Raw genomic sequence first — 21,916 nt, 5'->3', positions numbered from 1 at the left:
TGCGGCTGGCACGCAGGGCGGCTCTGTCTTCTGCCGCAGGCAGCCTGGAGCCAGGGAACCGGCGGCCCTGCCCGGCAAGCGACGTCGACCTGCTGTGGGGAAAGCAAGCGGCTTCCTCTCTAGTTCTCCAGTGTCACTCACCTCAGCAACAGCTGTGCCTCTTGGCCACTGTTGGCTCTTGGGGGTGAGGGACAGTGTGTGGGCAGGTGAGCCTGAAGTCATGTGGCCCAGCTCCCCGGGGCAGCCTAGCCTTTCCGCTGGCAGGATGGGTGCCACGCAGCCTGAATCACACACACACACACACACACACACACACACACACACAGACACACACACAGGACTGGACTTAGAAGCCCAGGGCAACGTAGCCAGGGATAGGCTCGCTTTAGCTTTCCTCAGGATGCGCCTGAAGCAGCAGAGCCCGCAGGTCTGCGGCCCCGCAGAACTGCCCTAGAGCCGGCCCAGCACCCGTTAAACCTCCACCATCACCGTGGCCTGGCAGCTCTGGGGACATGTGCCGCGCAGACACTGGTGCCCTCGCAGGCTCCAGATGCCCCGGTGATCCAGAGACGCTCGCACATGCTCCCGGGGCCCCTGCCTCTTGGCCCCGGGGCCCCAGCCACCTCCCTGCCCTCCTAGTCCACAACGGAGCGCCAGCAGTGGCTGCGGTTGGGGGCGCTGGTGCGGAGGCTGGTTTGCTGGGTGCCTCAGCGCTCCAGGGACCGGGCTGCTCCAAGTGCAAGCGCTCCACCTGCCAGGCAGGCCTCCGGCTTCACAGCCGGAAAACCACCCAAAGCACGCCTGTCACAGGAGGTGGTGGGAGACGGTGCGGAGGCTTTATGTGCCAAGAACACGTAGGGTTTGCGCCTCCAGCTCGATGCCACCTTCAGGGACAACCGACCAGGGACGGGACTGCTGTTCAGACTGGAATCTGGCTGTTCGATCACTGGCAACTGAAGGAGCTTGACAACTAAGGTCCTTATCTTGCAGCCCCCCAAGCCCCAGCACAAAAGCTAGAGGAGACAGACGGGTGGGGGACAGTCACAGCTGCCCAGCCCCTCCGCCTGCATTCCCTGCAGGGGAGCAAGAGCCAGCCTCATCTCGGGGAGCGGGGTGGGCTGGGGGCCGGCCTGTTACCGTTGTACTCTTGCCCCTCCCCGCGAACTCTTCCCTCTGAGTGGGCTACAGAATCCACAGAGAAAACACCGTGCAGTGGAGGCCTTGTGTTGTCACTTAGAGAGTGGAGAAAAAGTGAGAGGGGAGTAGGTTTTGGTCACACTTCCACAGAACTTTCTAGAAATTAGACAGGTGCTATGGTCACACAGAAATGGGGGCTGGGTACCGCCCCGATCATGTGGGTGTGTGAGAAAGGAGAAACTTTGTTTCTATTTTTCTTGTGTTTGAAAAGTTTCAAAATACAAATTTTAAAGGAATTAAAATACAATAAAATATAAATTTAAAATAAAGTAGAAATTTTATAAATGTCAATCTAAAAAAACTATGCTTCTAATTTTCTGTATGTTTGAAATTTACCAAAATATAAAATTTTCAAAAATTGCTCTCTAGTATTTCATCATATAGTTAGTTTTGAAAAGTAAAGTGAAATTGCAGACTACTACCTGGTGATTTCCTTTTGAACATTCATTTTTAAAAATCTTCTAGGAACATTATAGTCAGTGTATCAGAGGTAGTTTGAAATGTTTTGGTGGGAAGTAACAAAAAACTCAACTATAAAAGTCTTCAGTAAACGTCTCCAGGGAGGTCACCTAGAGCTGGGATAGCAACTCAGCAATGTCATCAAAGACCCAGCATCTGATACTCATTCTTAGGGCTTAATGCTCCCTTAGAGGCAGTTATAAATTATTCGAATTTTTCCCATATTTCATTTATTTCCTTCCAAGGCAAACACGGTGACACGGAGAGGACAGGGATGATTTCTGACCGGCTCCCAGCACCACCGAAGCCCGGCAGGCCCTGCTGTGGGACCCCAGGCCTCCGCACTTCCCAGCCGGCGTTCTTTTCTGTTGGCTACGCTGCCTCTCTGATTCCGTGTTTTATCTGTTTGAGAGAAAGTGGTTTTCCCTGTGTCCCCGACAAACCCAGTCAGCAAGCGCGGTTCTCCTCGTGTGCTGACCCAAGCACAGATTACGGGTATCTTGAGCCCGGCTCAGAAACCGGGGACCCGCCCCTCTCTGCAGCCACGGACATGTTTCCACAGGGACCATGGAAGAGGGAGGTGCAGCGAGGGAGACACTGGCAGCAGCTGAAGACACAGGACAGCCTGCTTGCAGGTCTCGAGCTGAGTAACTGTGTCAGTCTCAACACCGAACAGGAGCCCATGTAAGAAGTAATGAAAATGACTACAGAGGGATCTGCCAGCGTTCGGGGAGCAAATAATAAGCAGAAGGGAACCGTTACCCAGGTCACCTGGCTCCTATTGTGCGTCGTAGCAGCGCTCACTTTCACAGCTTCCTGCAGAACCCGTGAAAAGAGGTACCCTCTTTGTTCCTCAGTGAAGACATGGCTTTTGTGTTGTCAAATATTCCATAGTTTGTGACTTCAGGCTGTTGTGACTTAAAGGGTTTCACACATGGAGGACCCGTGAGGGCTCCGCGCGGCGCTCCAGGCTGGCCTCCACGGGCGGGCGCGCGGTGTCCCCGACCCAGAGCTGCCCTCCGGCTCGCGCTCCCTCCCGCCTTCAGGGTCCCGCCGGTGTCCCTTACACAATGAGATTGACTAGGCAGCCAGACGTTTTTTCCCTCTCTGCATCCGGAGGGCTTGCTTGTAATCAGTTAAATAGGTTTCCCTGCCTCCCAGTGCCCAGACAGTTCAGGAAGGAGTGAGGAGATACATTAGACACGACTTTCTCCACCCTCTCTCCATTCTGCTGCACCTTTCCCGATTCTTTCCAAAGCCCTTCCTGCAAAAACGTAAAGCTCCACACCAGTGTCACGGGGTGGTCGGCTCTGAAAGCAAATGCATTTTTTTAGAAGAAGGACTTTCTCCTCCCATTTCTCCCTCCTTTGGCCCAAGGCCAAGAGGGGGGCTTTGGTCTGTACCGCTTCCCAGAGCTGTTATGAGCACCACATGCCCATGGCTTCGCAACGGTGCCAGCGGAAGCGCTGGGTCTTGTTCAGACAGTGCCCGCCCGGGTCACCAGCTGGAACCTCTGAGGACTAACCGGAAGCTGACTTCCCGTCCACTTGCGAGATTACTCATCCCTCCCTTTTCAGGACATCCTTTCAGTTCAGGTGCCAGAGGAAGAAAGAAGAAAGCAATTACAAGAAAAAGAACAGGATGCGGTTGACAGCATGTGAGATGGAAATCTGGTCCGGTAAGGAAAATGACCTCTGCGAGTGACCCCCTGCTGAGTCACCCACACCTGTAAGAGGCTGATAAAAGATACCCTTTCTGCAGAAAAGTGGAAAACAGGCGCGTGGATAATTCGCCTACAATCGCATGTGATTCATTGATATATACGCCCCAGTACTGCTGGGGCCACAGGCCAAGAATTCCTACTTAGAAGCATGTGAGAAGCAGCTGATGGCAAAAGTATCACTAAGGGTGGGGTTGGGAAACTCATCAACTGCAAGCCCATTTCCAAGGGCACAAAGACACGCAGAGCCAGCACCACGCAAAAGAAGGGGGTGAAGAACCGCAGCTCCTCAAAGAAAATGTGTAACTCACCAGGGCGAATTCTCCCGTTAGAGACACACTGTCCTTTCTTGCGAGGGGTTTTCCATGTTTAGATGTGTGGCAAGGGAAGAATAAACCCTCCTGAACTGCAATGGACTGGTCCGTCTGGAAAGGATTTAAACACATCAGCGAAAGAATTTGAGCGCATGAAAATGGTTTGCTTTTGCAAATTTTTCGTTTTGTTTTGCTTCCTGCTGTGGGTTGATAGTTTTCCAAATGGCACATTTTCAAACCCTCCTGCTTCATGAAAGCGACGTATTTTTAGACATCTGTCTGGGGTCCGCATGAATGCCCTCGCCGGCTCAGCAGCGGGAGAGGGGCCACGGCAGTCCGGACAGGCCGCTGGGCTCCAGCTGCATAATGAACAGCCCAGCCCTGGGTGGCTCGAATGGCAGGAGTTTCTCTCTCGCGCCTGCTGCGCCGGCTGTGGCTCCGGCAGCTCTCCGGCCCTGTCTCTCCTTGCTGCTGGCTCAGTGTTCTGGGCTGAGCCTCCAGTGTTACCACTTACTCCACTGTCTCCGTGGAAGTGCGCACATTGCTCCCCACTCCCTCTCTTTGGCCACAGCAGGTCACATAGTGATGCCCGACTTTAGGGAAACGGGGAAGTAAGGTCCACCGGTGGACACCGCGGCAATGAGGAACAGGTGGTTATAACGGTTGTAATGTCTGCTCAGTGACGACTGGAATGTGCTTGAAAATTAAAATGAACTTTTAGGCACATGTGCTATGATGTTGCCTGTGAACTGCCCCCACCTTAGATTAAAAAAATAAACCATAGGCTTCCTACTTCCTGCCATGACAGGAATAGGGGCTGGCTAACCCTCCCTATTAACTATGAAGACTGAATCCATGAACAAGGTTTCAAACATCAGACGCAGGCAGGCAAGGCTTTGATCGCTGAGAGGGGAGAAGCAAGGGGAGCCCCATGGGGGCCCCAAAATGCATGGATGCAGATTCCAGGCTGAGGACAGGTAGGGAAGCCAAACAGAGGTTCACCGTCTCTGAGTCCAGGAGACAGAAATCAGCCTTCAGGGAAACCAAGGTGGGCGGGATTTGAAGGGCAAAGTACAGGAAAGGAGAGATAGACAATCAGTTGGAGACCTGCAGGTGTCCCCTAGGAAGAACGGCTGAACACTGCTCCATGCATTCGTGTGAAGAAGCCACATGACTCCCAGAGGTCAACGCCTTACGTGACTTGTTCATGGTGACAGACATTGGCACCAGCCTGGCAGCTGGAGCCCAGGGCTCTCCCACAGAATTCAGACCTCTTTACGCGGCCACAGGTTTCTCTCCCAAAAGGGCGTCTTCAAGCTTCGATGACGCCTGTGACATGGGACAAACTGAATAGCAGGAACCACGACCTGTGCGTGTAGAGCCAGCGCCCAGTTGTGGTCAGTGCTGATGGATGTCCACTGAGCGGACGATGTGGGAAATGTAATCGTTCTAATAGTGAAAAAGTTTTTGAAATTATAATACAAGCTTTGTTTAAAAAAAAAACAACTCAGAAAATACAACTTTCTAATACATGTCTCTCATAATCACATGCCCTGCAAGCAAGCAGATTAGTTTTGAACAGCCCGTGTCCTGACTTCTGGACCTCAGTGTCTCCTCTCCAAATACTTATCCACTATTTCTACCCTGTCAAGATTTGTAAAAATTATAAATTATCTCATAACCTCAGCTCTGCTGTAGTATCTGAAGGCTGACACACTTAAAAATCAGAACATCAACCTCCAAGAACCATGTGATGTGTCTGAACCTGGAGAGAATGACGCCTACGCCCGGTCATTAAAATCTTGCCAGTTGAAGGAGGGGCTCCGAAGTGTCAACACCCCCGGGTCATTTCCCACTTCACACTCCCTGCACTTTCCCGGCTCCCAGGTGGCTTTTGCTGCTCTGCGGTCCCATGGACTCTCTTCTCAGATCCCGTCGTCCCTTTCCCAGCCCCTTCCTCACTCCAATGACGGCAGCATCCCCGGGCGGTGGGCCCCGGTGTGACAGTGAATGGTCCGTGTCCAGCTTACCGGGCCGCAGGGCACACAGACACCTGGCACAGGGTCGGGAACCAGACAAGGCTCTGCCCCAGGTCCCGGCTGCCGGGCCAGCGGCTCCCCTGCGGGGCCACGCATGCGCAGATCGCAGGTGTCCGAAAGGTACCAGCAGGGAGCGGGGGAGGGAGGTGCTTTGGAGCCTCTGGCAGGCCCCATAGGCGGGTCACAGCCCAGCCTTCAGGGTTTGGGGGTGGAGCCGGGCCATCCTCTCCTTTTGAGAAACAGCTCCTGGGCTGCAGCGGAGACTGAACGGAAGTGGCTGTGGGACCGGCCTGAGCGGGCCCCGAGGCCCCATAAGGCTGCATGAAGAAGTGGCCCAGGGCCCACCGTCCCCACTCCAGCTACACTACGTCTGCCTCCCGGCCTGCACCCGTGGCTCCATGGGGGCTGTTTTCAGCAGACGGACACAAGCAGCAATGATTTTTAGAAAAATCACACAGAAACACCAAGAAATGTTTTGAAAAAGTGTTTTGAGAATTTACTGTACAGTTTTTTTAAACAATTTATTTATATGTTGGCTTCTACATGCTTTTACATTTGTGTAAAACATTTATACATATTCTTTACAATTTGTACATATATTAAATGGTATATCATAAACACTGTTCTATGAGATTTTATAAAAGAAAAATCAAGTAGGGAAAATTCCTTATAAAACATTAACAAAAACCCGTGATTCTGAAGAACAAGAAGTTCTCCTTCATGTCCGTCTGATTTCCTTTCCTACTTAGTTTTTGGTTTCACCTTATTCGTGCGGGGCCCCGACGTCCCACTTCCTGCAAGGTCGTCCCCAGGTCAGAAAAGCGGAAGTGGTGGAGCTCACGGGTACGGGTAAGGCAAGTGTGCAGGCTGGTGCGCCCGTGCGCCGAGCGCGCAGCCGGCAGGCCGACCGTCTGGGCCTGCAGATCGGCAGTGCTTCGGGCCGTTAACTGAAGCTCTAGTGACCGGAGGCATCTGTTTGAAGCCTGGGACAGCGTCAGAAGGAACGCCACTCTGTATTTGCCTGGGGGTCAGCGCGCATCATCCAGGTCGCTGCCCTTCTCGGCCCTTGAGCTTTTCCATTAGGAGGGGATGCGAGAGGCCTAGGAAGCCGCGTTTTTCTCTCTTCTGAGTACCAGCTGGCCCACTGGGCTACAACCCAAAGCAAGCGGCAAACCCTGCTCTCATTCCTCACTGCGTCTCACTGGGCACCCGAAGACTAAAAGCAGGGCAACAGGTCCGGAGGAGCCTGTCTGTCCCCCACGCCCACCCTGGGGCGCTCCTTCCTGAGCATGGGGGGAGGTGGGGACGGGTCAGCGTGGCTGCCCTGCCCCTGGGGGCAGAGTCAGGGTATTTGAAAACCACTCCGACTTCTCCCACGTCCTCTCCCCAGCACCAAGCCTGCCATGCTCAGGAAGGACGCGCCGGGAGAGCGGGCGCCCCTCCCGGATGAGAAGCGTTCCTAAGGGACGCAGCCGGCAGCTTCTGACAGGCTGCAGCCTCTGGAGGGACAAGCCCCCGGCAGGCCCCTGTTGCTTCCTCTCCTGAGAAATGTAAGCACTTGAGTCGTAGGTGTTTGTCAGTGAAAGGCATAAAAGAGACGGGGATCCCAAAGCATTGAAAAGAATTATAAAAATATATACAAACATATTTTTTTTATTCTGGCATACTTCATATTTTTAAGAAAGCAATTAATAATTATCTGACCTTGGATAAGAACTGGAAGATTGTGGGTGACTTAAAAATTACAATTTTATGTAAAATATCAGTGGGGAACCCTCTAATTTTCCATTCAAAATGTTGGTAATTTTAAGTACTTTCCAAAAATAGAGACAATTTTCACTGGTTTAAATAATGGATGTAGAAAAGAACAAAAGACGACTATATAACTGATGCATTTAGGCTGGTAATAAAGTAAGTGTAGTTTTCTTGCAGCTCTATTTCTTTTTTGGTTTTCTTTCTTTCCTTTCTTTTGGATGATGGGGGGAAAACATTAAATTGCATTGCCCTGGGCCAGAAGGAGCCACTTTGGAGGTTCCTTCACGTTCCACGATCCGTCCTACATAACCGGGAAGCGGCTGAGGGCCTGCCTCAGCTTTTCTGCAATCTGGTGGAAAAACAAAAGAATTCTGAGATTTAACCACCATTACATCTTCAGATGTTCTATAATTTCCGTCTCTTCTGAGCTAAACACTGTGACAATTTCAAACACTGGGGTCTGTGCGTCTAGGCTGTTTGGGCACCACCCCAGCTTCCACCTGGCTGCGGAGGATCCTTCCAAAACCCAGCCGGCAGGGAGGGCACAGCCCCTTCCCCGGGCATGACCACCTGTCCCAGAGAGCATTTCAAGGCTACCCAGGGAGGATCAGGCTGCCCACAACCCCTAAGACCCGGCGGAGGAGCAGGCCCCTCTGCTGCGGTGGGAGGACAGTGCCACCTTCCTCACAGGGCCGCCTGCAGGTGTGATGGTTCGCCTCGGCCTCCCCCAGGAGACTCACGCTCCATGAGGACACAGGCCTTCGTCGCCCTTGGATCCTGAGCATGAGCGGTGAGTGCTTAGTATACAATGAGCAATTAATGTTTGCTCCATGGACAATTATGCACATTTTAATGACTACGTAGCAAAGACAGGGATTACATACATAGTTTACTCTTCTGAATTACGATGACATTACTAATTAAACCCCACTTGGACTTGAGAATTTTTTAACAAATCGGCATTATCAGAATTTTAAAAGTTGCCCCTCAATTACTCTCTTGCACAGAACACATGCACCTGCACATGCAGCGGGCACTGCTCGCCCCGCAGCCACACGCTGCAGGGAGCCCGCTGCTTCTGGGAGTTCCTTCTGTACATGTGTCGTCAAAACCAACTGTTTCCAACTCCTAATTCACCATATGCATGAAGCACATTACTGCCTTTCAAGAATTTGCTGGTGGACGCCCTGGCTGGTGCGGCTCAATGGACTGCGTGCCGGCCTGTGAACCAGAGGGTCACCGGTTCAATTCCCAGTCACGGCACGCATCTGGGTTGCGGGCCAGGTCCCAGTTTGGGGGTACATGAGCGGCAACTACACATTGATGTTTTTCTCTTTCTCCCTCCCCTCCTCCTCTCTAAAAATAAATAAAATCTTAAAAAAAAAAAAAAAAGAATTTGCTGGCAGAGACAGGCATTTTCGGCAGTGTCAAGTCCAAAGACGACACATGTGTGGCATGTGTTTGGGGCTTGCCTACATTATCCCTGAACATTCATACACGAGGTGATGCCTTTAAGACAGTGGAGGACTTAGTAAGAAGCACAGCAGCCCGCACACGATCAGTTATGAAGTTACAGAGCTTGTCTGCAGAGGCTGAGCTTTAACTGAGTGCAGGAGCTTTGCTTTCTGGACTCTCCGGTAAACAATGAAACTACCACACAGAGGTACGGACGTTTACGTTTTCATCCCTTTTTCTGAATGAAGATACTGAAGGCCCTGCGCTCCCTGTCACGTTCTGACGGCGTGCCCTGTGGCACACTGTGAGGCCCCATTCACACACAAAGATGCCTGTGGCGCCCGAGGTGCCAGGCTCCCGGCAGCTGCGCCCATGGGCGCAGGGTGACCTCACCCCGTCCAGCTGTGCTCCCTGCGCACGGAGAGGCACGGGAGCACGAGGGCCATGCAACACGGTCTTCTGGGGCCTTGCCACTAGCGTCCCAGATCCCTTCTTCAAAAGAAAACCTTTTTTTTTTTTAAACCCAGTGTTATTTGAAAAGGAAAGGGAGAGGTAATTAAGAGATTAAAATAAACCCACTCACTATTTACAGCCTGTTTGGGTTTAATCTCAGGATTAAAAAATACAAACAGATTAACCTTCTGTGGTCAAAGGAAGTGGGTAGGAACTCCCCCACCACGCGCTCCTGGGCCGCGGTGCCGACTCACCGTTTCGTAGAACTGCGCCTGCTGCTCCAGGTACAGGCGGACGACGCTGTTGTAGTCATAGATCCGGTTACTATGGAAGTGGTTCATCTCAGCTGCAACCAAAGCCAACACATCAATCAGTGCCCCCAGACTTTAAAACGACACCTGGCTTCTCTGCTCGGTGACGAGCCATCACCAGCCAGGTTGGCTGCAGGGCGGGACCAGCGCCTGACTTTATAAAGAGGCTAGAAAACAATCTGAACAGTGTGGCAAACAGCACTTTCCAGGAGATGGATGACTTTTGTTGTCTTGCATAGTAAACACTATGACGTGGACTGCTGTTGTAACACAGTGATTGAGCAGGAAACTGACTTGGCTGTATTCCCTACAGGTGACTACAGTTCAGACGTTCAAGCTCGTTTACGGTGGGCCTAGCAAGGCACCTGGTGGGCTGCGCCCTACTCCTCTGCGCACGGCAGCCGTCTAGGCGGGTCTCAGGAGGCCCGAAGGCGGGCAGATGAGCAGACGCGGTCATCGGGCTTCCCTGCCCGAGCACCAGGGCTGCCAGAGACCCACCTCTCCCCGGGAGAGAGGGTCTGATGGTCACGCTTCATCTTTGCTGGACAGATCCACTCAGCAACAAATCCCCATGGAAATGTGTCTCTTGGTTTCCCCCGCGCCCCCCAGTCACAGCCTGCAGATCAGAGCTCCTTCCCGCCGCTCCACCTGCCTGGCCCTTACACTCCGGGCCCAGAGAGCCCACTGCTGGCATCCATTCCTACGAAGAGCAAACTGTGCTGAGGTTGACAGTCACCTCAAGTCGTCCAGAGCTCTTCATCTGCCTGTGTGGGTAACCTCAAACGCAAGTTCAATACCAAATCCCATTTCAAACCCTTCAAAGCCACACTGGCAGCCAGGCGCCCCGCTTCTGCTCCAGCTGCCCCAGCTCTGGGAAGGCTGCCACGCTTCCTCCTCCCACGGGCGCGTCCTCCAGCCCCGAGGGCTGCTCCCGGGAGAGGCTCGCAAACACCCCGCCCCCCGCCCCCCAGCTCATCAGGTCCTCAGAGCCTCGGGCGGCACAGGCCTGGGCTCCGGGCTGGGCTGCCTGACCAACGTCTGCCCCTCCAACGTACCCCATGCAACTGGCAAACCCATCTCCCTTGAGCACTGCTTCTGTGCCCCTCGTCGGAACCTTTCAATAACTCTTAATACCCAAGTCACGTCTAGACTCCTCTGCCTGGCTCTCAGGGTCCCCCACAATCACCAACATTCACTCCCCAGCAACCTGCAGCTGTGCTTTATTCCCACGGGCCGATGGCACAACCCTGTACCAGTATTTTCTGTGCTTCTCTTCCAACTAGAAGAGCATCCTTCCCCTTTCTCCTTCACCCGTGAATATTCTATCTGTTCACCAAGATGGGAAAAATCTACTCTGCTCCTATATGCTGGGAAACACTCCACTATGTAAGAATTAGTATCATCCTTTTTCTAACAGTCACACTGTGCCCAGCTGCTACCTCCAAACTCCCTCTGCGTGCCATGGTCCTGGGGCGTGGAGGCCACACACAGCTAGAAACTGAACTTGGCAGCCTAACAGAGCATTATGAGAGGTGCTGACATTCAGGCTGGAAAGGCATCTTTGAGATCCTTAAAAAGTCCTGTGAACAGCCCTGGCTGGTGTGGCTCAGGGGACTGAGCGCCAGCCTGCAACCAGAGGGTCGCTGGTTTGATTCCCAGTCAGGGCACATGCCTGGGTTGGAGGCCAGGTCCCCAGTAGGGGGCGCATGAGAGGCAACCACACATTGATTTTCTCCTCTCTCCCTCCCTTCCCCTCTCTAAAACAAAACAAAACAAAAAAAAACCAAAAAACAAATCCTGCGAACAACAGGTTTACGAGGACATTTAAAATCAGCTCTTAGTTAACTGCTGTCCACATTGGGTTTCTCCACAGTCAGGAAAGAGCAGCCTCACTGGGCACACTGATCTCCGCTGGCCACACACAAATTGTCTTACCTTGTAAGGCGTAAGACATCGTGCCAACACGCTTCACCATGTTCTGTTTGTCCTGTGGGGTAATCTTACTAGTTGCAACCAGTTTGTCACTTTCTTTCACTTTTTCTATTGCTCCCTGTGAAATATGGAAGTGAAATGGCATCAGCAAAACAAAGCTGAAGGGACTAGTCATCAGTTTAAACTGTAACAATGCAACATCTTTTATAATTGACTTGCTGTCGACCAGGAAAATGCCCCCCAAGTTAAAAACCTAGGCAAGCCATCTAAATAGGACTTCCTTTAAGTCTCTTGAAAAATGTAACTGAGCCAAGATTCGCAGTTCTATGTCATGACGAGGTAGGAAACCAGACGGCACTCTGGGCGGGAGCACGTAGGAGCCACGGTCCGGCTCAGGGTGGTTCGCGTGGACTGCAGGCGCTGCGCGTGCGGGTGGTGAGGGCCGGTGCCGCTCGTGCACACGGTGCAGGCGCCTCGTCCCTTCTGTGCTAACAGGGAGGGTTTTACAGGCTAGCGCGCGGGCGTGCGGCCCAGAAGGCTTGAGCTTTGCGCCGTGACTCCCGAGAGATGTGCCGGGTCAATTCTGGGTTGACACTTAGGACGGGAGGAGCCGAGAAAGCTGCCCAGGGCCTCCTGCCACAGGACCCCACCGTGCTCCTTACTTGGAGCCGCCTGGAAAGAACGCCCCCATGCTCATGCGGGAGTTGGGCTCACGCCCCTAACTCCACCTCTGCTGGCACGAATTCCCACGACAAGCTAGCCATTCTGAGGGTTCTTTAAACTGAAGTTTTATTTATTTTACTTTTTCAGTTTTACTGAAACATGACACATAACACTGTATTAACTTAAGATGTGCAACAGAATGACTTGTTATATGTATCTGTTGTGGAATGGTTACCATAGTAAGTGCAGTTGACTCTCACAGAGTTACAAATTTTTTTTTCCTTATGACGAGAATATTTAAGATCTACTCTCCCAGTAATTCTGCTTCAGTTATATATTTGAAGGAAACAAAATCACCATCTCAAAGAGATACGTGGTCCCAGGTCACTGCAACATGATTTAAAATAGCCAAGAGAGGGATGAATGGATAAAGAAAATGTTCAGACTTTTATATTGTTATCTGAAGCTGCACAAACTTTCTACTTTACCAATGCGATCTCTTCAGGCTTTGAGCATAAAGCCTAATGCTAAAACGGACACAGACCAGTCTCTTGTAGAGGGGTTCCTAATAAACGCAAGCACTTCATGATATCTTGGAGACTACTGTAGATAAAACACCCAAATTCCGAGGTATTGTACAGATTTTGAAACAGAAAGAAAAAAATTAACCAGAATTGAAATGTGAGGATACCCTAAACCAGTTTTTAAATTTCGTTTAAAAATAGCTTTTTGATAGGAATTATAGTTTCCTTTTTATTAAATCAGATAAGCAAAGAAAACCAGCACTGACCGCTTTCCTTGTCCCTAGGGAGCCTGCTGTGGGCTCTGGGAAAGAACATCTCATTCTACCCGACAGGGTACATCCCTGAGGACTTGCCCCAGTGGCTTAGCGGCATCGCGCTGACCGGGGAAAGTGTGTTCCTATTATCGCCTTGCATTTCAAACATTATGATTATTTTGTTTAATACCTGACCTGACTACATGGCTAAAGGAAAACTTTTCATATTTTCAGTTCCACCAAAATAATCTCCTTACACAATGAAAGGAACTAAAAGCTACTCTTCTATCCGAGCACGTGATGCAATCCTGCCATGTAAACACCCCAAGGGCTCCCGGGGGTTCGGGAAAGCTCCCCGACTCGGGAGCGTGCGGAAGCGGGCCGGTCGCCGTGCGGCCCTCGGTGAGCTCCCTCAGTCGGGTTACCTTGTGAGCGCCGATGATGTCAGGGAAGCAGCCGAGGAACCCCTTGTACTCGTGATTACATTCCATCAGGAAATGGAGGTCTTTCTTTGGCTGCAACGAGACACCGCCTGAGCGTTACTGGCAGAGGAACTGAGGCCATCGAGGGAAGGAGACTTCTGCCTGCGGACCGCATTAGCCACGCGCCCCCGTACTGCGCTAAGGTACTGAGGGAGAAGCTTTCAGGTCAGCTTTCTTGGGTTGAACCCAAGACCTTCAACCATAGGTTGTAAAGAAAGTGATAAAACATCAGGTAATTTTTTAGCTGGCTGGTAAAATTAGCTATTTTGAAGGGGCCTGAAATAGTATACCATGAGGAAAAATAACACCAAACACCTAGTTAGGACTATATGTTACATACAAGGAAATAAGATGTTAAAGTGTTTAAATTTTAGCAGAGAATATGAAAATATTACTAAAAAAAAATCTAGTAACCACTTTAAGTGGCAACTTTAACAGTTTTCATTTTCCTGGATTATAATTTTTATAACTATGTCATGCACAGGTCTGAAAGCTCACCTCTGTTACAGGGGTCAGAGAGCACTTAACAGCATGAGTGTGTGTTCATGGGGACACGTGAGCACATGTTTTAAACAGTCAAAGAAAACCTCTGAAGAAAACCTTTTTTTAGTTTAGGGATTTGAAACAACTTCGTCCTTAAAAGAACTTATTTCTGTGAAAAGAAGTGAGATGGGGCCCCTAGGGGCTCTCATCAAGGCTCTCATCAAGGTGCAGTGACAAAGGCGTGTTCCGGGCTGGGCTGGAGCAGGTGCCCCCTCCTCCCTAGCTGCGAGCCCCGAGCTCCTTTCGGCAGGCTCCGCCACTGCTGCTCCCCGGAGAGGAAGCCGAGCGAAGGAGAGTCCGGGCGGCCTGGGGCACAGCTCCCTCCTGTGCTCTCGGACCCCTGAGGCACCGGGAGGTGTCCTTTTAGATTTCTTGATGACAGTGTTATCAGTCACTTTAGCTTAACCTAAGAAACACTATTACCAAATACAACTAACAAAGATGTGTAAGAATAGGAGAGGAGATCCATTTGGAAAGTTTGTCTTAAAACTGACTTTAAAGCAAAAGTGGATTAGACCGCATGAAATCTCAGCCGGCCTTGAGTGGCCGCGTTAATACCTGTTCTGCCACGAGGCTGGCGATCTCTTCGTAAGTCTTTCCCGCCTCTGTGATTGCATCGTTGAGATCCGTTTCTCCTGAAAGTCATTACACATCAATAGCTGTGAGTCACAGTGTCTTTTCATTCACTTGATTAAACACCTTTATTATAGACAACTTCAAACTTTTCAAAACTAGACAGACAATATAATGAATCTCCATCTACTCATCACCCAGCTTCCCAGTGAACAGTTCATGGGCAATGTTTGTTCACCTACACCGTCCACTCCCACCTCCCCTTTCTCTGGCCATATAACATTTCATCCATAAATTTTACCCAGAATATAAGGACTCTTTAAAAAATGGGAACACCACCATATCACGATTAAGACAAGACAACTGTCCCTGACATAAATCAGTCAGCGTGCAGCTTTCTGGTGTCTCAAGTCCTGTGGGAGGCTGGGATTGGACACAGAAACGTCCACATGGCACATGTTTCCTGAATCCACAGGCGCCTCCTCCCCGGGCGTGCGGAGGAACCCAGGCCGCTGCGCTGGTCCCCACCGTCTCTGCTGTGAGAGCCCCCGCTCTGCTCCCTGTATCTCCGTTACGCTAGTTCCATCTGGAGGCCTGATCGGATTCAGAGGACACAATTTCCAGTTACTTCTGTTTTGTGTGATGTTCGAAGCCACGTATGGGCACTGTCCAGGCTTTTGTTTTAGTATGGGTTTGCAAAAGTCATGCTAGTCCACTTCTCTCACTCTTTACTCGCTGAAATACTTCCATAAAGAGAAACCTTCCTGTATCAACTCTGTGGTCACCTTGAGGTGCAGGGATAGGAAGCACAGGTTAAATGCATGATTCTTCCTCTTTACAGTTTTCAGAATAGTGAGCTGACCCTGCACCATGTTCCAAAGGTACATGAGATTAATGCTTCCTGAAGTAACACTGCATTACACATGGATTTAGACATATTTGATCTGCGTCATGCTAATGAATGAAGTGCAGTTATTATTGGCACTAATGCTCAAATCTCTCCTTCATGGGTCAGTTAGTGGAAGGCTCCTCAGACTGGCACCAGAGTTCTCCTGCTGAATAGGAACTGGCTCGTCTGGTGGAGCACGGTGTCTAGGGCTCACCATGCCGGTTATTTTTCTACTGGACTGGCTCATTGGTTCTAGGTCTTTTTGCTGAACAGAGCAAAGCAAACCTGTGTTTCTAATAAAGAAAAACACTGCTATACGAGATACAGCTCACACTGGATTCTCCACTTCAAAATTAGGACTACAGGGTTTTTCCGAATATATTTTTAAACTTGATTTTTATCTGTTATTTTAAAATCATAGTGTTAACAACAGTAACACAATTACATATTTGCTTCCCCTTGCAACATGTAAAATAATTTTAGAAGTTTTGGAATCACAATACTAATATTATATTGCTAATCATATGATTATTGAAAATGATTTTTGCACTCCTTTACACCATAGGCATCTGCTATTAGGGATGTACAGTCAAAATACAGTGTTTTAAGGTGACTGAAGTAATTCCTCTTTCTGTGGTTACGCCTTCATCTTTCTATATTACGTCATTTGTTTTATTTCGCTTTTGTTTCTTGGGAATTTTTTTTAACATTTTGACTTAAATTTGTTTTCTAGTGCTTAGCACAACATTCATGTTTCCAAAGTCAAATTTACAAAAAAAAAAAAAAAGGTTTGATCAGAAGTCTAGTTCCTGTATCTGCCCCTTTCTTCCCTACAGATAACCATTTAAAATTTCCTATCAGTTACATTCCCATGATGACCCACAGCACGTGGAGTGCTCCTCGGGTTGGGGCGGGCCTGCTGTGCCTCTGCGGGGGTGCGGCATCAGTGCGCACGGCTCGCGGGAGCCGGGGCACTGCATCTGCGGGGACCCGGGCAGCCTCAGGGACAGAGTGCAGCCCTGGCTCCAGGAGGCTGCGTGCCTGAGCTGAGGGAGCGCGGTCGGACCCTGAGCCCACTGCTGCCTACCTGCACTTCCCTCAAAACGGGGAATCCCATCAATGGGGACTGGAATACACATACGGGGGCCCCAAATCTTAAATCCTGGTGAGACTAATTTCATATTCCTGAAAACACTCACACATGGGCATCCAAAGACCTACGTCCCCGGGTATCAGGAGAAACACTTCAGGGACAGCACCGATTCTGCCATTTCTGTGAGCGCCGAGACACACTCAAACTGAGTAGGTGCCCCTCACCTGACAAATACTGTTACTTCCTGCCTGCTCCTGGGCCAAACTAAAAATATAAGGGAAAACAACTCACTTGTTCTCATAAGGGTTAGCAATATAAATATACAATAAACCTGAAATACCTCAGGTAAGATATACAACATGGGATAAACTGAAAACAATTACACGTTATGGAGAGGATTTAGGTAATGTGACTTTGTTAGTCCAAAGTTTTTTCCTCCTAACGGCCTTGATGAGGCCTGGCCTTTAAGGGGCAGGCACAACCTGACCTCGACTCGGCAGACAAGGCAGGGCGGAGGGCTGGATGCCACAGCCACCTGTTCCATTAAACACAAGAGCTGTGCAAAAAAAAAAAAAAAGTGGGGGGCGGGGGCAAAGAAGCTAGCAAGGAAATGCAAATAACAGCCCTCCACTCTTCTTAAAAGCAACAAGGTGAGGCTGCACAGGTCCCGGACCATGGAGTCAGCGCCGAGGGAGTTGGACCGCAGAGCTCGTGTCTGTCTGTAGGACCCGAGGAGGCCGCCGGCCTGGGGAAGACTCTCCGGCCTCAGGGAGGAAATAAATAAAGACACACCTTGATAGCCACTGGAACTGAACACTGCTGCTAAACTCTGCAAGGCCTTGCCGATCTTCTGATACTCCTTGGGTAACGCTGAAAGAGAAAAAGGAAATCGACGGTCATCTCGTCCTCTGAGCAAACTGAAATGGGATTCAGCTATTTTTTAAAACTGATTGCTTTTTTTAATAGAAATTTGAAGTGATTGAAAATAGTCTATATTCTCTCATAAAATGATTGGGTTTTTTAAATCAATGATTTTTTAATTGAATTCTCTCAACTTGTAATTAGCCATCTGTTCAATGACTGGTGGACGTTGTGGTTAGCGGCTGCCACCGCGGCCCACATTCCCGTCCACCGAGTGAAACAGAAGCGGGCCAGCAGCCCGTCGGACGGTGACTTTCAGGGTGCAGAGTGCTTTCTCTGAGGCCACTCTGCTCGACCGTCACAACGACCCCCCTGCCAGATGCACAGACCCCTCTGCTTCATGGGTTAGGAAAATAAGGGTCAGATAAGTAACATGCCGTCCCTGGGTCACAAGGCCAAGACACGGTGGGTTGGGCCCTTATGATTCCAATTACATTGCTTTCCCCACTCTTTTATGTATATATAGATAATTATTTGCAAAACAAAACAAAACAAAAACCTGAAAGCACCAAGATGTGGAGAAAAAAAAGGCAGTGGGACTTCAAAGGACCAGGGAGGAGGGACTCGAGTCTTCTCATCTGTGTACTAAGAAGACTGACCGCTCTTTAAGGTTCCTCCTAGTGCTGAAGTTCTAGGATCCTCGGATCCCTTCGGAGAACTTCCAAAAGACGAGTCTCTGTATCTTAGGCGACTTTCTTTGCATCTGCACAGTCCCCTGAGACACACCTTTGCCTGTGTCGCCCCCTTGGGCGAGCACAGAGGGGCTCTCCACGTGGTTTCGCTGACAGAAGCCATGAGGATGGCAGAGGCCCGTTCAGGGGGAGGCCCCCGTGGCCTCTCTCCTGCAAAGGGCCAGACACTGAGTACGCCAGGTGCTGCGGGGCCACAGGTGTCAGCTGCCACTACTCGGCTCTGCCACTGTCACACCACCGGGGCCACAGACAACATGAGAATGACGGGGGCGGCTGTGTTCCTGCAGCACTTTGTTTCCAAACGCGGGCGGCCCCGACCGGAGTGGGCCGGCTCCTGACAGGAGCCCTCGGTTTTGGGGCGGGGCCAGCAGACCCCGGACCTGCTCTTGGCTGTGCTGTGCTGCTTTAATAATCCATCCACATGTTACTCTCACTCAGTTTCTTGTTCATTAAAAGTGTTTTCTGACTTCAAATTCTGATTTTTCCCCCCATTATTTAGAGAAAAAAAATACCACCTTTAAAAAAAATCTTTATAAAAACAGATAATTTAACCTCTTTCCTATGCTGAGCACCAAAGTATTAATATAATTTAAAAGTGGATATGTGTTACTTTTATAATTCAAAGTAAAGCCATTTTTATTTTAAAAAAAATAACTGGGGACAGCCAGTGTTCTTGCAGGTTCTAGTGACAGACGAGCAGGACCGTATTCGCCAGAAACTGATGTGCGTCCACCATCATGGGAGCTCAGAAAGCGGGGATTTCTCTCTGGGGCTCAGAAGGCTGTGCCGGCAATAAGGGCAGAAGAGAAGTAGAGGGGAGGCATCTCTGACCCTTTGAGGCAGTCGGACACCAGTGTGACCGGTGTGAGCCTCCGGGAGGAGAAGGGAAGATGCTGGGGTCCCCTGGTCGCACGCCCGTTTCTAGCCAGGGCTGTCTGACCCCAGGGCTGCGTGCCTCTGGGGAACACAGGAAACGTGGGAGGGCAGAACAGGAGTCCACAACTGAAGGGAGGCGGGGAGACCAGGAGCCCTCGAGGACACGGAACAGCCGGCAGGGAGCCACAGCTGACGGCGCCGCACCCCTTGGAGGTGCTCCTCGTCTGACCTGTCTGCCAACTGCACTGGTTTTTCCTAAAAATTAGAGCCTGAGTCACAGCAACACCTTGCCAATGGATGAAGATGAAAAGGTAAAATTGTGAGATAAAAAATAACCACAGGCATTGTGTAAGCATGCAGAAAAGATGAACTTCACATGGATTACAACACCCCAGAGAATGGGACCCATTTAGGCAAACATGGTGTCTTTTGTGAGGTCCCGAACTGGCTCTGTGTGAGCCCACTGTCTGGTGTTCAACTTGGGCCGAGACGTGAGGTTCATCGAACGGCTGGGGAAGGACGTGACTCTGGGCCACTAGACGCATCTCTGTCTGAGGTGCTGCCGCCCCCCCGCCCCGCCCCTGCCCCGTGAGGACGGTGGTGCCTGCCCGCGGGCACGAGGCGCACTCACGTCCGGTGCATCGCTTCCAGTGCTCCTGCCCCACGGTCAGCAGCTCCTTCACGCCGTCGTCCATGGCCTTGGTGAACTTGCTGACGGCCTCGCACTTCTGCTCTCTGTGGGCGACAGCATGGGAAGGCCCGCCCTGGGCTTAGCCGCCAAGCGCCGGGGCAGGGGAGAAATGCCGGCGAGGCCGGGGAGACTCACAGTGCACGCACCCACAGGCCCTGGTTTTCCTGTCTTATAACAACTGCCCTTTAGGTAAATTAGTATTACACACAGGCTTGATTCAGGCTTTCAGGAAATACTTAGTGGTGTCATTTTTATTTTACGCTGCTTCCTTTCCCCCTCAATTCCTTGTGAGCGGTAAATAAAATTATTCTAAAAAAGTCCTCATCTTATGAACATCTTATGTAGTGAAATCCGATCATGGGAGGTACCACTGAACCTATAAAGCAGTAATGTGGGTTGCTAATGGTAGGAAGTCATTCTTTCCAGCAGCGAATCACAGAAAATAACCTGGATTCACAAATATCCAAGGCAGCGATTTTCAGCCAATGCATCACAAGAATCTTTAAAACAGTCAAATCCTGACTATTTAGTCAGGTGCACTGACCTCTTTTCCCTTAGATTGTCAAATTAAAAAAAAGACAACAGCCAACACAATAGCCATTTGGTGTGAATGAATACAAATTATACCTCCTTTTTTCAGATCAGCAAAAAAAGCATTGTTTTTGGAGTGCCACAGAATTTCAGTAATTAGCTTATAGGTGCCATCAGATGGCAAAAGTTGAAAATCACTGATCTAAGATGACACTGAACATATCAGTTCTTTAAGGGTGTAAAAAGTATCTACCAACCTGAAAAAAAAAAACCATCACTATAATACCCTTAGATTAAAAGAAAAAGATTATAAAAAAGAATGGTCCTTTCTGTTTAAACAATTATTCCTTTAGATACATACGTACAGAGGAGGGTTTGGAAGACTATGATGAAGGCCAACATACTAACACTGATTTTCTCTCTGGGTAGTTGGAAGACTTTTTTTTTTCCTTGTTTTTATTTTTGGTAACACACAAGCAATGATTTTACAAGAAAAAGTTCCTTAAATATAAACCCCAAGACTTTTTATTAGTCCTTATATAGAAAAGAAACTCCTCCAGATTTTCAACCAAGCCTATATTAAATAAAAATGCCATGACTAAAAACAACAGAAAAAGAACTCAGAAGGGCAGGTCGGAGACTGGCTCCTTCAGGGTCCGGCTCCCAGGAGCCCTGCCCCGCGGACGGTGAGGTGCCCGGCTGGCCCTGGCTGCCTAGCTCCACCATGCTTTGTTTACTGGAGGAGTGACCGGCTGCTACGTCAGCTCTGAAATCGCTGACTTCACGGTGAGAAGGAAGCAGGCCTCCCCCTAGGTTCTGGCTGGGAAGCTGTGCTTTCATGCACTGGTGGTGCTTTCCTCGTCCTCTGCGTACCGGCCCCACTCATTTCTAGGCTCAGCCAGCAGTCTGACTTCCACTTCCGGCCGTGCTGGCCAGACCTGTGAGCGAAGGAGCGGCCACGGGGGAGGAGAAGGCAGGTTGGCAGGATCTCTTACATTTCGGTCAGGTCCAAGTCAGGGGCTTCTGGCTCCATCGTGGAGAATATCATAACGCCCACCAGCTCATCCTTCTCAGCCTTCCTCTTCCCGGTTTTCCATTCCTACAAACGGGAGAGCTGTGAGCAGGGTGTCCGAGAGCAGAGCCAGACCGATCTTTCAACACCCCGGGTCGATGCCGCTTGCCAATCGTCTCTGTCCCGCTCCTTCTCAGGAAGCAGCTCCCACGCCCACCCCTCCGTGCAGAGCCAATGCCCCCACGCCCCACACGTCACCTCGCACGTGAGCAGGGCCCTGTACGGCACACCCTCTGTGAGCCAAGTCCTTCCTGGGCGAGGTGACCCAGCCAAGGTCCCTTCCCCAGGAGCTACCAATCCAAACAGTGAGTATGAACACACCCTAAGAACTGTGACCAAGCGCCTCAAAATTTTAGGTTTAGTTCTAAAAAATGGTTAAAGCTTCTCTAAAATACAAGATACAAATACGTTATGAGCGAGTTTAAATCATGGTATTGTAAGGTATATAGAACATTTATACCCATACATAGAAAAGTG

At 50.2% G+C, this 21,916-nt stretch overlaps 1 protein-coding gene across 1 annotated transcript in view; it reads right to left on the bottom strand.

Annotated features, from left to right (window-relative positions):
• Positions 1–6,207: 6,207 nt before the first annotated feature.
• SNX9 (sorting nexin 9) overlaps positions 6,208–21,916 on the bottom strand; it is a 79,491-nt gene continuing 63,782 nt past the window's right edge. Inside the window, exons 11-18 of the mRNA XM_054570160.1 lie at positions 21,363–21,466; positions 19,777–19,880; positions 17,449–17,526; positions 14,660–14,736; positions 13,502–13,591; positions 11,639–11,753; positions 9,647–9,738; positions 6,208–7,833 (exon numbers count right to left, since the gene is read on the bottom strand). Coding sequence (XP_054426135.1) covers positions 7,786–7,833; positions 9,647–9,738; positions 11,639–11,753; positions 13,502–13,591; positions 14,660–14,736; positions 17,449–17,526; positions 19,777–19,880; positions 21,363–21,466 — 708 coding nt within the window. The 3' untranslated portion in view covers positions 6,208–7,785. The remainder of the gene's footprint in view (positions 7,834–9,646; positions 9,739–11,638; positions 11,754–13,501; positions 13,592–14,659; positions 14,737–17,448; positions 17,527–19,776; positions 19,881–21,362; positions 21,467–21,916) is intronic.

This window comes from Pteronotus mesoamericanus, unplaced genomic scaffold (assembly GCF_021234165.1).
Source record: "Pteronotus mesoamericanus isolate MK-2021 breed Mesoamerican mustached bat unplaced genomic scaffold, CSHL_Meso_final contig_20, whole genome shotgun sequence".
Taxonomy (NCBI): Eukaryota; Metazoa; Chordata; class Mammalia; order Chiroptera; family Mormoopidae; genus Pteronotus; species Pteronotus mesoamericanus.
Note: the sequence above shows the minus strand (reverse complement) of the source record. Positions and strands in the feature narration are given on the sequence as shown.